Raw genomic sequence first — 17,427 nt, 5'->3', positions numbered from 1 at the left:
AAAAAAACCATAAAATTTATCAGTAATACTACAATAGTATCTTAAATTTGATACAATAAAAAAAATAATTAATTCACAAAGCCTATCATCTAACTATAATATCAGTAAATTTTAACACTAATAATATCAAAATAAATAACCTTAATCACAATATAGATCAAGTAAATTAATAAATTTTTAGTGAAATTTATATTTATATTAATAATGGTATATAATTAAAATATAATTAATTTAAAAAATAAAAAAAACAAAAATTAAATTAAATTATATATTTATGTATACTATATAATTAATATTTGTCACATATAATAATAGGAAGCGCAAAGGTTGAGTGGCAAGTGGAAGCTGCTTTTGCTAAGAGATTCTTAATGGTATATAATTAATATTTGGCAAGTGGCAAGTGAAAATAGACCAATTCGGTTAGACCAGTTTGTACCGGTTCTTGTCAATTTTGATCGGTTTGATTCGGTTTTTATAGGTTCATATTGTTTTTTTTTAAATAGTCTAAAAAATAAATTGAACTGGATTAAAATTTGGTTTATCAATTTTTTGTTCGAACCGGTCGGTTTGGTTCGATTTTTATAATTATGCATAAAACTGAGAAAATTTTTAGAGCCAAAAAGTAAAAAATATCTATTTAAAAAGTCATAAAAAAATAACTAAAGAAGTATACTCATGTTTTTCTATTGTGTTATATTTTTAATTAATTGTACGATGTGTTACACTTTCAATGGATTGAATAAAAAAAATTCTGCAAAATTTAATGTATTGTACTTTTAATCGATTGAACAAGAAAATTCAATCAATTGTGTTATACTTACAATCGATTTTTTGACACCACTTGTTTTTAGTAATCGATTGGCATCAAATAAATTAATTGAATTAAGACACGATTTTTTTCTAATTTTTACAAAAAGAGAACAAAAAAACTTGCTGATTCATATTAATAAAATATTTATAAAGGTCACGATTAATAAAAAAATTATTTTATTGTTGTTTTTAATTAGAAATAAACATAAATGAGCCAACGAGTTATATCTCAAATATGAGATAATTTTTTTCTACTCATTTAGAGGTCGGTTTTGAGTCCAAAATTTTGTGGGAGTTGGTAAATAGGAGAAGAATCCAGATCCAAATTAAATTACAAGCTTAATAAAACTGTGGAAACAAAACATCCACTCTTTTTACTAACATCTGATATCTGATAACTCATTATATAATAAGGATCTTCAAGATATTTTTTTAACTTTACCTTGAAGATTTCCTAGTAGTCCTTGTACTCCTCTTGATGGACTCGATTCTCTGAAGCCTTATTTGCTCCCTAAACTTGGCTATGAACTCATCAGCTTTCTTATCTACGTCACAAGAAGGTGCTGCACTTTCTTCTTCTTCCTCTTCTTCAGTCTTTGAAGCTTCTTCAACATGTGGTGCTAGATTTTCCACTTTCTCTTTCTGCATCATCCTTGCTTCTCTACCAACATCTTCATCTTCATATTCTGAGGACTCATCATCCTCATCGTCCTCGTCATCATAATGATCATTTTCCATCATCCCCTTGTCTAGGAAGCTTTCTTCTTTCTCCTCTTCTTCTTCCTCTGCTAATTCCATTGTTGGAGCTTTTGCCTCTCGCATGAATTTGTTCTTGATTTTATTCTTATTATTATTATCAGCAATAAAAGTTCTTCTCCCTTCACTTGTGAAGCTCCTCTTCAATTCCTTATCAAAGGAACGACCACTTCCATTGAATGAAGAACCGTACCTGAATGGTTTCATAGAGACTGATTTCTGGAACATGGGCGGCGGTGGAGGCGGCGGAGGAGGACAAGACTTGCAGAACACCACCTTCCTCATCACCTTCTCAGAGTTCTTTGCAACTGACTCTGCAGATGAAATGGGACTTGTTCTTGATGAGCGTGAATAAGTTTGGGACCTCATCACTGATCTTGATTCCACCTTGTTGAACTCAGATTCCTCCATTGAAGAAGGATACTGAGCTGTTGGGATTTCAATTCCTTTCCCTGACCTTGATCTCCATGGAATTGGAGATGGAAGCACAACATTACTGTCCTTCATGTTTTCCTCAATTCTTGGACTACCGGGACCTTCAAGTTCACCATTTCTAGTCTTCATTGAATTACTGGGTGACAATCTTTTGGATCCTATTGTCTTGTTGTTATTAGAATTTGATCTATTAAGACACACAGAGCTTGTTGTTGTTCCATTAACAGGTTTAGCAATTTCATCAGCATCATCAACATGTGGATCATCACATAATCGAGACTTCAAGCTTCGAACCGGCAGAAACAGAGGCTTCTCACCTACAAAGTTAATATTATTATTAAATACAATAATTCTACTGTAGAAACGAAGCTAAGGAATAATCACACCATCAACATCACAGCTTGAACAGTTTAAGGCATGAGATTTTCTTCAAATACAATAATTCTACTGTACGAGGGAAGCCAAGGAAAAATCACAAATTTAAGAAGGTAAAAAAAATCCGGAAACAAGTTCGTGTCTTTGTTTTCGCCTCTTTTGAGTTTCAGAAATGAATTCTTTTTTTTTTTATCATAGCTTCTCACCAATAATTCTCGAGCCTTCACCACTTGCTAAGCTGCCACTGCCACTGCCACCACCCTTGTTTTCGAAATTAGAGCGATGTTGTGCTGGTTGTTGCTGATTTGCCACAACCACCACAGGCTCCTTCCTGTAGTGTTGATTGTTCCAAGTTTGCACTTTGTTGCTGCTAGTAGTGGTGGCGGCGGTGGTGGAGCTTTCATCAGAAGAAGAAGAAGAAGAAGGGGTTATTTCAGCTTCGTCCTCGAAGAACGAAGACACCTGAAGGAACCTCGAAACAAGCGTCTGCGCGTTATCGAACTTGGTTCCATTGTTCTCTTTCTCCACCTTCTCATCATTTTTACGGCTGAAGAGGCCATAAGAGATTGCAATACCAACAAACAGTATGTGAAGGAGTTCCCAGTTTCTTGTTACCTACGTTGCACATATACAAATACCGATTCTGAGTGCCAAATAAGACATATGAACACGAAGGATAAGATAGATAACAGTGTGGCATATATGAAAAACATGAATATTTAGTGCAACAAAGGTGATTACCAGAGATTGGTTGATGAAGTCAGGAGCTTGTGAAGGAAACATAGGAAGGATAACGAAGAAGATTGCAACTAAGGCTGCTTTGTAGAGAAAATGGTAACAGAACTTGTTGTTGGGGTCATCTTGGTTTTTTTCTGGTGCTAGTTTTTGGTGTTTGGTGTGGATTGCACTTGCACTTGCCATTGAAGAAGGGAAGGGAAAGAATGCAAAGAAAGGAGAGAGAATATTTGAGGGAGAGATTGGAGAAGGAGGAGAGCAGACTTAGAAGCTAAGGTTGAGAAAATTAAAAAACAAAAAAGAGAAGGAAAGAAGGGTCATGAAGGAGGGAATGAAGAAAAAGGGGTGAGAGCAAATCTAATGCCTTTTTTTTTTATTCCTTGCCTTTACACCGTCAAAGACAAATTGTGCGTAGCCTTGCCCCCTTAATTATTCCACTCCCCTATTGATGCCTTTTTCTCTAATTTAAAAATCAGTCTGGCTAATTATATGCTAAAATCGACCATTATAAAATCAACTATTAAAATTTAAAAAAAAAATCATTTGTATCTATTAACTTTACGAACACTGACAAAATACTCGTCAAAGAAAAAAACTAATGTTATACCCTAATGGGTTTCGTAGTATGATAAAAGTACTCAAACTGAAATTGAGATTGAAGATAAAGGGCGGGAATAATTTGAGAATTTTATTAAGAAGTCAACAAAAATTTGGAGTTTCGATACTTTTATCGGACGAAACCATGTTTGATGGGTACAATTGGTCTGCATAATAGTGCAGCAGCATATGTATAAATAGCTTGTAGTCTTTTGGATTAGCTTAAATGAAAAGAATCACTTTTATGTACACCTTTCTTTCATGTACAATAATAATAGAGGTATATTTAAATTAGTATAGAGTTGTTGCATCTGTTTTGTTTTCTCAAGCTCTCTTCTGCTGTTATTTGTTCTTCAAGCGATTGCATACGTCTATAGCTGTTTTCAGTTTCTTGGAAAGTTTGCCAATCGATGTATCTAAATGTATACAATAATGTATTAAAAAAAAGTAGTATTTAACTACAAGTTCCATCTTGGCCGCATTTGAGGAGATTTATCTGGGTCTACTCTTTCCTCACTTTTTCTCCATTTAATTATAATAGAGTATATATGCATAAGAATCAAGAAAACCAAGAAACAGATCAAACAAATACCGCAGAAAATGTTAGTAGTTGATGAGCAAGTTATGTAGTTAGTTATCAGTTATTTTGTTGTGACTAGTCTTGGAGTTAGCAAGCTGACTCACCTTTCATTTAGCATAGCTTATATATGTTGTACTTGAGACACATAATAATTCTGATTCACAATACAAACATATTTTTCCATTTTCTGCACAACTCATCTCTAAATGATTTCAACCACTCTCACCTAAACAATTGCAAAATCGAATTCTGGGGCTAAGTGCTATCATAGTAACACCATCATCATGGTTACTCCCTCTCTCCATGCCACTCTTATTCATTAAATTGGTGCCTTTCTGCTTATTTTTGTCATAATTGAGTTAAGACCGTTAATCCTTCTTATGCAGTTGTTAAGTGAGTCACCCTATTCAGCCTTGGTTTCATTTCATATCTGAAACATCACTTATTTGAATGTCATTGTTATTATTATGTTCATTGTTTTCTATATCATTCTGTATTTGAATGGATTTATAGCCATGTATGCAACCCTTGCAAGCAGAGAATTCCAGAATCACTTTTATCATGGAGTTCATTGAGAAAAGACTTAAAAGAACAGTAGTTGCTGAGGGTGCAGGGCAAGAGGGTACAGGGCGATGATAGCAATTAGTCAAACATATGAATTGTCAGTTTTCATGCTTGCAAAACATCAAGTACATTGGTGAGATCCCTTCCATTTCATGTAAGTTCTAGTTGTCTATTTACTTCTGGAGAGAGATGCTACTCTTGCAAGATTATAGTTCGAATATGCAGCTGATAAATGAAGGAGGTTACTAGCTTCAACTCATCAAACCTAGCTTCTCAGACGGCTAAACACATCCTTGAACCTCATTTTTCAGTCCAGTTCACTTATTTATCCAAACAAGGAGCACCAAATGGTTCATAGCACCGTCTTTGAACCTCATTTTTCATTTAACATCGTTTTAAAACAATGTAGAAAATGAAGCTGCTACAAAATGCAGCTGCTATTGCAAGATCAAAAACACAGTTAAATTATTATGCAGACAACTACTTAAGTGGTTAAAGAAAGAAGCGTCAATGTTTTAAGTATGGGAAAAATCTTTATCAACTTTTATATAATGTGTATTATAAACTCTTACATTATGTTGGAGTCAAGAATTAACTTGTCTTTTGTCCAGAGGCATTTTAAAACAACCTTAGTCCCAATTGTACCATCACAAAAACTCCAAGCTGATGAAACCAATTGAAGGCAACACATATGTAGAATAGGAAGATAAATGGCTTCTAATCAAAATTTTATTATTTTGCCATCCATGATGTAATGTTCTAAAATCAGAGTGACTACATGCAGAATAATGTGCTAGATTATCAGACTTTACAGAAAAAAGTTTAAACGCTCTTAATTAACTAATCTAACAATCCACATTAAGCATAATGAAATCTCAATATCTGAGCTTCTCTCTGAATATGTCCATCTTTGTTTGTGCAAAAGTCCAAACTTAATTTAATTAATGATGGATTATTATTTAATTAGTTGTCAACCAAAGAGAAATATACATTACTATTTTTAATTAGCTCTTAACTCTTAAGAATCATCCAGATGTTGGACTCTATTCACCATTGTCTGCGAATTTGTTTCATTCATCGGATACACACTTTCAATTTATTTTATATAATATATACATTGAATGACGAAATAAGGTGGAAAGTGTGTGTAATCCAATACATAAAAATATTCATGGATTAAAATGTTATAAAATAAAATTATGTTCATACTGAATGGTAAAAAAGCAAACCAAACAAAATTTGACTCGAATAAATGAAACAAAACATAAAACATGGAGCAGGAACATTATCGTGAATAAATATTCTGCACCAAAACATTATCTCCGATGATAATATCCTTCAATGGAATGAGAGAAGGAACATGGTGAACTATTTGAAAATGGTCATCATACCAAGGAGTAGTCAACAAAATCCTAAACTCTTGATTTTCAGGATCATGGTAGGCAATGCAATCATGTAATTGAAATGTACTGTCGGAACTTGCAGAATACTGGAAAATAGGAGTCCAAGATTCTCCAACTCCATATCTTTCCATCCTCCACATTGTGCCAAGCAGCTTATTAAAATATATCAAGCAAAGAGAATCCCTGAATTCAAATAAGATGAGTTTTGTACCTGGATCCCTGGGTGCCATAGAGAAGGTTTGAAACTTCTCCGTGTCGAAATTGAAGGCCCATATCGAGACATTTCCATCAACATCTAAACCAATCCAATGAAGTGCCCCATTTAAATAAGTACCAATCTCACACAAATTTATCAAATTCTTGGGATAATCTATTTCAATATTTATCCATGTCGATGTTCCAACTGTGTGCATTTCAACAACCATACTATGATCTTCAAAGATATGTATTCTCACTAGCTTGTATTGGTTTGTTTTTGGGTGGAAACCAAAACCCCAATGTATTTGCTTGCAGTGTTTCCGGACTGGAGGGATTTTTGGAAGTCTTATGAACTCACCTGTTATTGGGTTGCAAACAAGTGAAATGTTTCTATACTCTGGACCACTCAAGTAAAAAAGACCATTACAAGGAAGTACTTCAATATAAAGTTCTCTACCCTTTAATGATTTAGGACCAGGTAGAGGAATCTCAAATTTAGGATCAAGTTTTATGCTGCTACTACTATGATTCAGGACGTCAAACACCCTGCAGCAGCATGGATTGTTTCTCCGTTCATGCCATTCAATTGGGTCATATTCAGCAAGGCGAAAGATTCTCGACCGAAAGGGTCGGATCATGGTAGCAGGAAGTGTACGAGTAAAGAGTAATTTGGCAAAGTTTGGATCAGAAATTAATATGTTCCAATCCTTACAAACACATCTACAAATCAGAACAGATTTCATGGGAAGTCTAACAAAAATATCGATCATTATATCGACCGTAAGGCTGGCAAAACAAGACATGGTTGAAGCAAGTGAAGTTGATGCTTCTAAGGGTGAAGTTTGCTGATATTTATAGGCATGCTACCGAATGTGAAATCAGTTACCAAAAGAATAAAATTGTATTAGGTGTGAATCTTTATCTTTATCTTTATTGAATTTATCTTTATTGAATTTGGAAATTATTTGTTTAGGTATCTTTATTAGAAATTTTTAAAATTTTATTTATAAATTATAAATTAAATTATTTATTTAGCTGGTTGTTTTTAAAATTTTTAAATACACTTTTTTAAGTTGTTAGATATTTAGTTTTTAAAATTGTTGAATTAATTTAAAAAAATCATTTTATTTGGTTGCTGCTAGTGTTAGGGCTTGTTTGGATGAGCTTTTAAAAAAAAGATCTTTTTTCGAGTTATCTTTTTTTAAAAGATCTTATAAAGAAATAAAAGTAATTTTATGTTTGGATATCTCAGGTAAAAAGGTCTTTTTATCTATCAATTATGTTTGGGTATAACAATATAAAAGTACTTTTTTGTTTATTTATTACATGAAAAATATCTTTTTTTTTAAGGAAAAAAGATCTTTTAAAAAAAGATGTAAATTACAGCTTCTCAAAAAAGATTTTTTTTTATTTTACTAATACTTTTACTACTAGAAATTTGCCAAACACGTTAAAAAATAAAAAAAAATCTTTTTTTTCATTGAAAAAGATCTTTTTTTTAACAAAATAATGGCGCCCAAACATGCACTTAGTCAGTGTTAAAAGAGAGCCCACTATTGTTGTCTGTTCTCTACTTTAAATCCGGAAACGCAGTTCTAGGCCTTCCATATGCATTAGCAAGCCTTTCATTCTTTAAACGGAAAACATATATACTGTATCAACTTTAAATCTCTATGAATGTCCATCATACAATTTATTTTTCTACACTTTATCTACCATGTATGTCCTATGAATGGTCTTCTTGTAGCAACGGGCAAAAATTTTATAAATAAAACTCATATCCTATCTAATAATAAATAAATGATATATTAGCATACAATACAGGACAGCTATATTAAAATAAAAATACTCATCCAAAGTGTGTCAGCAGCTGAAGAGGGATAAGGGTTTGTGGGCACTGGAACTGAACCAAACACATTTGCACCAATTGAGTTTGTGGTGTTCAATACTGATGAACTAGTACTGCAATTTCAATTTCAATTTTAGACCCCAAAATTATTCTCTTTTTTTTTTTAAGGAAAAAAAAAAAGTAGGTATATTGGCAATCGTGGTTCACCTTGTTGATGGATACTGACATGTAGTAGTGCCTGAAAAACAGGTAAGTACATTAATTAATTAAATTGTCTTAAAATAAAAAAATTAAATAAATAAATAAAATAGAATTATTATTTCAACAAATAATTCTAATAAATGTGATACATACAATACAACACTTTTTTATTCGTATGTTACTTTTTTCTTATGTCTCATTTATACGTAGTATTCACTTTGGTCATTTTTGTATAATGAAAAAATTAAAATGATGAACAAAAATACTTCTAGATACCAGTGACAAATTGACAAAACATTTGCCCCTGATCCCTATTATTCTAATTCATAAATTTTGCATCTTTTATTTCAATTTAAATTTGTTTGACGTGATAGTATTTATGCTTGAAATGTAAATTTTTTATTTTTAATATTGGAGTGGTAGTGGTGTTTTTCGTAAATGTGGATTGTTTGAGTGTTATACTTAAATGTGGAATCGTTTAACTAGAGAAGCAGAAATCGGTGCCAGGGATTTGTGTAGGGTACACAAATCGGTGCCAGGGATTTGTGTTAAAAAAAAATTAAAAAATTTTAAGTACAGAAATCGATGCCAGGGATTTGTGTACTTCTACAGTTTTGAAAAACACAAAAAATTACCATGTTAAAGTATATCACCACTTTTACTTCCATAACAAAAAAAATTTGCCTTGAACTTGGTTACCTTCTTTTGTGCACTTTGTATTTCTTTTATTCAAGCTTGAACTTGTTTCGACCTGATACTCCATCTTCTTTTATATTGTTCCTATCAAAGTTCCTTGATTCAGATTTCTTTCTTAAAATGCGAATTGACTTTCTTTTTAGCACACTTCATTCTTTTGTACATCATCGCTTAATTGCGATCTTGTACGTCCTTCCACGTTCTTGCGAACACCAAGTGTGTTATTTGCTTTTTCTTTCTAAGTTTTGAATCCTACTGAGTAAACTCGAGCTTGTTTTGGTATAACATGTGATTCCTAGATTAGCAAGCTATACGTTAGCTCTTTAGGATACAACTTATTGATGCTGAAGTTCGGAAGGTTGTAATCCTAAGATTTGACATGAAACCGGCGGTTATTACTATGGATATGTACAACAAAATCAAGGAGATTATGAGGTAAAAGTGTATTTTGAGGAGATTGACGAACGAAGTGAAAAGTTCTATGTATATCTGAGTTGTCAAAGGAACGAGAGTAGACGAATGTCAACTGCATCTTTTTAAAACAAACCTATCCTGTAACCTTTTGTACCGATTATACTTCTTCCTCATGCTTGGTAAAAGGCTAAAATCATGTAACATTTTGTACACTGTATCAATTTTTTAGGGCGAAAATTTTTGTAAGGAGGGTAGAATGTAATGTCCCAAGCTTCTTTTTTCTATTATTACTACCCTACCCTTTAATTTTATCAAAATTCCTGCATTACCCTTTTTCTTCCTACCCAACCCTAACCCTAAATTACTAAACAACTTCCACTCTTCCTCATCAACCACAGCCCCGCTTCTTTTCAAAACCCACACCATACACAAATACACCCACGCAGAAAAAAAGAGAGAACGGCAGAAGGGGCTGCTGCCTCCACGCCTCGCCGCCGAAGTTCTGCCACTACCAAGTCGCCATCAATGTCAACCCAAGAGAAAGAGGGAGTCTGCGAGTTAAAGGAAGCTGGAGGAGTGTCACTGCCGTTAGCATTTCACCGTGCCGCCATCATGGTCGCCGAGAGGGAGGAGGACCCGCGAGGAAGAGAGGGATGCGGTTAGTCTCATCGTCGCCAGATCCGTCGCCTCCATGCTTTTTCCACCGCCGATCCGTCTTTTCCGATGAAGACCCCGTTGCCGAGCTGCTGTGCCGCCGCTGTCACTGTTGGGTTTCCGGAAAGAGGAGCTCGAACGGGAGAGAGAAAGAGAGAGAGAGAAAGTTCGCAGAAAAAGAAACATGACTATACACGAACAGAGGGGGGAGGAGGAACTCGCCGGAGGAAAGGGAGACTCGTCGCCGCGCCTCTAGTTGCCAGGAACGGCGCTACCATTGCCGGAAAACATGCCGGAGCTTCCAAACTCACCGGCAACACTATGTTGTCACTGTTTTGGTCTAACTTATTCCCTTAGTCTGTTCTATTTTTACCTTATCTCTGCCACCATTTCATTTTTCTACCTTGGATTTTCCAGAATTTTATTTGCCTTTGTCTCTGTATTCGATTTGAAATTACTGCCTGGTGTTGCGGTCATTGTCGCTGTCGTGAGAATTGAAGTTGTTGTCATTGCCTTGGTCCAAATTCTGTGCTCTTCCGTTTCATTCTACTTCAACTTTCCTCACCTTTTAATTTCGCACTCCGGGTTCGGCTTCTTCGGTCCCTTAGGACCATATTGTGAGTAGGCTTTACATTTATAGTTGTTTGATTGTGCATCTATAATTATTTTGACATATATCTATTATGATCTTTGAATTATAGCTATATTTGCTTTGAACGATTTTAAATTGATTAGAATAATTGATTTATTAAAATTAAATAATTCAATTTTATGAAGTTTATACTTTCGGAACTATACATGAGACTATATATATTTTTTTGATGAAGTTTTGCATTATTCCAAAATGTTTGATTTTACTTGAATATCTGTTTTTGAGGCATTGAAGTATTTGTTCGTACTCGTTTACTTTAAAAATTGTGAAATATATTTGAAATCTCTTATGATTGAAAAAGATTTTCGATGAGAAAGTATTATCTGATTTGATTTGATTTGATACCTTATATATTTGAAAGAGCAAATATTTGTTGTATTTGAAATTATATGTTTTGAATTGGTTTGGAAGGCTCATATTAGAAAATCGTAGTTAACGGCGGTTATGATGTTAACCTAAATGCATCTAACTCAGACTCCAGCTAGCAGGAGTGTTGCTAGCCTAACGTGTAGGCCACACGTTAGATCTGTTATTCTGTTAGGACACACAAGAGGAAAGGGCTACCCATAGAGGTGAAGCCGCCCAAGTGTGGACTTTTGATTTGATTTCTGTATGAGAACTCCTTTATTAATTCACTTATTCATATAAATTATTATTTTTCTAACTAAAATCTATTCTATTCTTAATATATAAAAGTAGATACATAAGTTTACCTAGGGATGTCAATGGGGCAGGGCGGGGGCGGGGGATGCCTCCCTGCTCCCCATCCCCGCCTTCAGATTTGCTCCCCATCCCCATTCCCCGCGGGGACCCCATTCCCCATCTACATAATAGTTCTAACTTATTATTAATTTTCATATGAATAGAGCTGCAAGTATCTATCTTTTACAAAAACTGCAAGATTTTATACAAAAAGTCTAAATGACACGATGGTGACTTCTTTCGAAATAACACAATGGGGGGACGCAACGACGAGTCAAAGGACAAAGCAGTGGAAGAGGTGGGAGACGCGGCAACAGAGAGGAGAATGGACACGACGGCAGAGTTATGAAAAGGAACATCGCAAATAGAAATTACGACGCGGTAAGGGTGATGGCACGGTGAGGTGTGACGATGCGGTGAGAAGGGTGACAAGGGGTGGCTGCAGAGAGGTTGGATGGAGTATGGACAACTTTAGGGATCTCTGAATTGAAGAAAGGTTATGCAAATAAAGATTAGGAGTTTTGGGTTTCTATATATATGTGTGTGTGAGAAATGACTAAAAAACATATATGAGAAATAAACTATTAAGGATAATTCAAGGAATTCATAAATTTCGGGGAATAGCGGGGATGGGGCGGGGATCCCCGCTCGGGTCCCCGCGCTTGCTTCGGGGGAATTTTGTCCCCCATCCCCATCCCCGCGGGGAAAATTCCCCATAATCGGATCCCCATTCGGGGCAGTCTCCGCAGGGATCCCCGTGTCTCGGGGAATTTTGCCATCCCTAAGTTTACCCACATTACTTTTAAAACATTTTTTTCTTTCTACTAATGCCATGTCAGCAACATCGCTTACTTGGCAAAATATTAGAATCAATCACTCAATTTTTGCCAAATCAACTATTATTTTCAAATCAGCAAATATATATATATATATAAACATTTGTAATCAAATTTGTAACCTACACAGACATTGAATCCATATCCATATATTTATTATATCTCACCGTTATAAACAATACAATAAATTTATAACTCCAATAATTAATTTATTAATTTCTATAAATAACTCATTAAATATAATAAACATTCATATTACAAATGTAATAATAATATTATTAATCATAATAAATTTTACGTTACAAATATTCAAATTCTTGAACTACTTATATAAGTCTTTCATCACTATTCCTTTAAATGACATCAAATTTAGCACAAAAAATTTATTTCCAAACTACACAACATCTCAAACTTACTCAATGGAGCATTATTCTTTGGACAATATCACCAAACAAAAAGACAATTAGTTTATCAAAGTTCGCATGGTTTATCTATGAAAAACATTAACACCCACAAATGAAGAAGAGTTTCTTTGCTTAGAAATGATTATATTAGATGAAAAGGTACAAAACAAACATATTTATTATATTTTTAAATTGAATTTACGAAAAAATACTTTAATTATTTTTGCTTTTTATACTTTTTATATTATTTTATAATACTTTATATATAATTGTATTTTAATATCGCTAAAATTATACTTCTTTTAATATGCTATTCATTATTCTTTTTTAACTAATTATGAACTAAGATTTACTAACAACTGCAGGGAAGGAAAAGTCTATACTATAAAAAATTTAAAAATAGAAGATACAAATGATTTGTATAGGCCAATTAAAGGTATAATGAAAGCAAACTTTTTAGTTTTTACTCACAATTATTGTGAAAGAAATTAAATATCAAATTTTGAACATTTTCTAAGACTATTTTGAATTTGCATCACTTGAGACATTATCTAACAGAGTGGGTCAAAGAAAAATACTAACAGGTAATTTTATTTTATACTATTTCAATTATTCTTATTAAAAATAACTTATTCGCCAATGAGTAATAGCTCAAATGGCATAGTCTCCCCATACTCAATTAAGAGGTTGCGGGTTCGAGTCTCCTATCTTTGGTAAAAAAAAAATAACTTATTCAAAAAAAACTATACATTTTTGTTCTTTTTATTGTAGATGTCATTGAAAAACTACATCAATAGATTAAGAAAAAAGAAAACCATATAAATTCAAGACACATCTTCGAAAAAGAAGAAAGTAACAATTCTAACAATAAACAATAAAGAAAAAGGAAGACGAGCGCCACATAAGAAGACTAAATCCATCAACTAAAACAAATGCAAAAATCAACCTACCAAATAAAAATGTCACTTTGTACAATTCCAACATCTAAATCTTTTATACTACAAATTATTTTAAACAAAACATCTTTCAAATTTAATTTTAGTTTACACATATTTAGTTTAATTCTACAAAATATAACCATTTTAATATTTATTATATATTATCATTAATTTACTGTCCGCGCATTGCGCGGGCCTCATTCTAGTTATTGTTATAATAATGTTTATATGGTCTCATGTGACTTATAGATGTACTGTCTAGTCACTGGGTTGCAAAACTCACTCCGTTTTTCTAAAATTATTTTTCAGGAATAAATACTTAATTATGTGAACCTTTCTATTCGAGAGTAATGATCTACAATAGGTATCTATTCTTTGTTGAATTCTTAAACGTCATCTGCTCCATATGTCACAGACATGATTCATTTATATTTATTTATTTTATTTTTATTTAAAACATGAAATTATTTATTTTAAAAAGTGTAAATTTATTCAAAACATTTGTAACCTTCTTGTTTATCTTATATTTAAATCTGTTAGGCTTATTAGGGGATAAATTCTCTCAGCGCCAGTCATAGCTCATTTTGGGTCGTCACATCTTAGGTCACTGGACTTGATTCAACACCAATGGAGAATACAATTTGGGTCCATGATAGAAAATGTTTTGAGATATTTCTATTTTGGGGCCAAGCTGAAGAGGAGAGTGGAGCTCTCACCCTTCCAGATATTGAACTAAGGGGTCTGGCCCAAATTCTATGGTTCATTAACACACTATTTGCTAAGGATTTTTAAATGCACTGCATTTGCCTAATTCTTGTCATACCTGGCACAAGTTCTACAATCAAACAAACATCTTTAAAACGGTATATTGTACTAGGGATGGTAGAATTTAGCAGTTGGTACTTTGATTTCAAAGCAGAGCACTAATAATTACACTTCAAATTCTTCAATGAAAAAGTCTAGGGGTCAGCAACTTTTGTGTTTTGTGGCTAGCACTTAACCATCAAAAGAAAAGTGAGTGATTTCCTACCATTGGATGTAATTTCACACCATTAAAAAGATTATTGATAACTAATTGATGGTTACAAAATACAAAAGTTGCTGACCCTTAGCACTCTCTTCTTCAAAATGGAAAGGAACCGGTCCAAATCAAGCAAAAAGAAGAATGAGTTAACTTTTGGTTGCCAGTGGGATTGTGGAATATTATCAGCATAAATCCAATTTTGAAATTGCAATTAAGCCTTACTGACATTCAACAAAAAATTAGGGGTAGAGAAAGACCTAAAAAGACTTTGAATGAGGTGGTCAAGAGAGATTTAAACATAAATGATTTTTTTTTCTTGGTGGTAAAGCATCACTAGAGAGATCTCGGTCAATATCACTTTAAATTTTTTCTTTCTAATATTTCCTTATGAATTTATATCCTTTTGAAAAGACAAGCCCTCAAATGTCAATAGACAGAACAAAGGAAGAACCGGTTGTGGAACTAGTGGAGTTATGACAAGACCGAAGAATAAATTATATGAAAAACTCATTGTTTTTAAATATATGAATAAACAGATCACTATTTCATCATCTTGTCCAAAGTTTGTTATTCATATTTTGGTCAGGCAAATGATGATGCTTCTAAAGGTCTTGTTTTCATTTTCACTCTACCATCCTTTTTCAATCTGATGGAGAAGGCTCTTGTAACCAAATTGATGAGTTTGGAAAACTCTAAATTAATATTTGTGATGACTAAAAATTATTAAATATTTAATTACAAAATTATTAATTTGTTTTTCATTTAACATATGTTAATTAATAATTTTGTGATGCAGGTTTTTATTGGGCCGAAAATGAAATTCTTGTGCAAGCCCAATATGCATATAAACTTTCAGCCTTGATGTTAAATTATTGTGATCATAGTGGCTGAAATAATGTGTTGTTAATTGGGCCAGCAATTGTGATACAAGCCCAAACTAAAAGTCTTGGTACAAGATCAAAACCTGCTTGGTCCGAAATCAAAAGGAAATGGGCACAATGCATTTCTTTAACTAAAACTCATTCCTTTAAACATGTTACAAGCTTCCAACGGAATCCATTCTTAGTGGAATTCAAATTTCACTAAAGTAAATTGAATACCTGCATGGGAAATATGAGAGAAAATTTTCATTGATTTGATTGATGGCCTTTAATGAAAGGCACGCTACCAAGAAACAAAAAGGAAGTGGACATTTAATTTATTTTGTTTAAACCCTTTAGTCAATGTTCATACTTTCCTTTCTTCTCTCTTTTGCTTCTAACCTTCGGTCATAACACAGAGAAACCATGGAAGCTAAGCATAGCCACCGAAGAGAAAAAGAAGCACGCAACAAGACCATGAAAATGATGGCACGAAAAAGAAAAAGAAAAGTATGCTGTGGCTAAGATTTGCATCACTTATGGTAAGATTTTGTGATGAGATCTTGGCTTCTTCATACCAAAAAAGGAAGAAGGAGATTCGGCCAGCAAGGAGGAGATTCTTGGAGGAGATGGCTTGTCTTTGATTCTGCTCAACCACCACAGGAAGTAGCTAGAGTGGCGAAGTGATGGTAGAGGCAGAGATTGAAGCAGATGAAGTCATCATCATCATGAAGCATCAAGGGCCAGAAATCCATCTTGGAGAGCAAGCCAAGGATGGAGAGCTCGGATTGATGAAGAGTGATGACCAAGGAAGGACTAGAGGTAATTGCATGTTGGTTATTGCATGGTTATCTCTTCTCTCTCTATGTGGCCGAACCGGATCTGTTCATTGAAGGAAGAAGGAGTTGGCTTGGGTTTTTGGCTTCAAGTGTGGAGGCTTCTCTCTTCTATAAAAAGGGGGAACAGCCACTGGTTGGAGCAAGGAGTTAGAAGTAAGCAGTGAGAGTGCAAGGCACAGGATTCTCAGAGCTACCTAAGCTTACAGATTTTCTTCTCCTTCAATGTATTCTTTGTTTAGTATTTTTCTGTTTAATTTTGTCATGTCTTGAGTCTCAGAGTAAAAGGAAAACAGTGAGGTTTGTATGAAAAAGCCATAGAGCGAAAAAAGGCAGAGAGTGCAAAATTAAAAGAAAAAGCCATAGATGTCTTAGAGGTCCTTTGTTCATCTATGTTGTGTTTCATGATTCTGTGGGAATCCCCTTGTAAGTTGGGTTAGCACTTTACAAGTTGTAATCATATTGATTATAGTGAAATTCCATCATGTTTGTGATGGAGACTGGATGTAGGCTGCACTGCACTTAGCAGCTGAACCAGGATATATCTGGGTGTAATTTTTCTTTCTCTCCTACTCCATTTCTGTTCTCTACTGCACAGGAGCAAAAACCAAAAATGTCTCGTGCCAAGTGACAAGACAAAATGAAAATGTCTCGTGGCTAGGGATGAGCAAAAAATAGAAAAGTCTCCTCTAAATCCAGCAAGTGTTAGCAAGCAAAAAAAAGGGGCTAAGATTCAACCCCCCCTTCTCTTAGCCATTGAAACCATCAATTGGTATCAGAGCTTGGTCTCAAAGAGATCAAGCTTTGCAGCTTGGAGTAAAGATCCTCATGGCAGAAAACAGTGGCTCTAATGTGGTGACGTATAATCTGACTGAAGGTCAATCAAGCAATAGACCACCTCTCTTCAA

General features: G+C 33.9%; 2 protein-coding genes across 2 annotated transcripts; both read right to left on the bottom strand.

Moving 5' to 3' along the window:
- Window positions 1-1,114: 1,114 nt before the first annotated feature.
- LOC107609811 (uncharacterized) lies at window positions 1,115-3,417 on the bottom strand. Its single transcript, XM_088494322.1, has 3 exons — window positions 3,118-3,417; window positions 2,583-2,991; window positions 1,115-2,318 (listed from the first exon to the last, which is right to left on the bottom strand). The coding sequence occupies exons 1-3, from the start codon at window positions 3,295-3,297 to the stop codon at window positions 1,249-1,251; spliced, it is 1,659 nt and encodes a 552-aa protein (XP_088350448.1). The 5' UTR covers window positions 3,298-3,417; the 3' UTR covers window positions 1,115-1,248.
- Window positions 3,418-6,137: 2,720 nt separating this feature from the next.
- On the bottom strand, window positions 6,138-7,223 carry LOC107606512 (F-box protein At2g23160-like). The gene has a single exon (XM_016308569.1). It carries the CDS (start codon window positions 7,221-7,223, stop codon window positions 6,138-6,140), a length of 1,086 nt encoding a protein of 361 aa, XP_016164055.1.
- Between the last annotated feature and the right edge of the window lie 10,204 nt (window positions 7,224-17,427).

This window comes from Arachis ipaensis, chromosome B7 (assembly GCF_059453495.1).
Source record: "Arachis ipaensis isolate K30076 ecotype BB chromosome B7, ASM5945349v1, whole genome shotgun sequence".
Classification (NCBI taxonomy): domain Eukaryota; kingdom Viridiplantae; phylum Streptophyta; class Magnoliopsida; order Fabales; family Fabaceae; genus Arachis; species Arachis ipaensis.
The sequence above is the reverse complement of the archived record's forward strand: the minus strand, read 5'-3'. Positions and strand labels throughout refer to the sequence as shown.

Coding starts and splice junctions, on each gene's coding strand:
- LOC107609811 (XM_088494322.1), bottom strand. CDS start 3,297: ATGGCAAGTGCAAGTGCAATCCACACCAAACACCAAAAACTAGCACCA. Junction 2,992..3,117: donor ACTTCATCAACCAATCTCTG/GTAATCACCTTT, acceptor TGTGCAACGTAG/GTAACAAGAAACTGGGAACT. Junction 2,319..2,582: donor TGAAGGCTCGAGAATTATTG/GTGAGAAGCTAT, acceptor TTAACTTTGTAG/GTGAGAAGCCTCTGTTTCTG.
- LOC107606512 (XM_016308569.1), bottom strand. CDS start 7,223: ATGATCGATATTTTTGTTAGACTTCCCATGAAATCTGTTCTGATTTGT.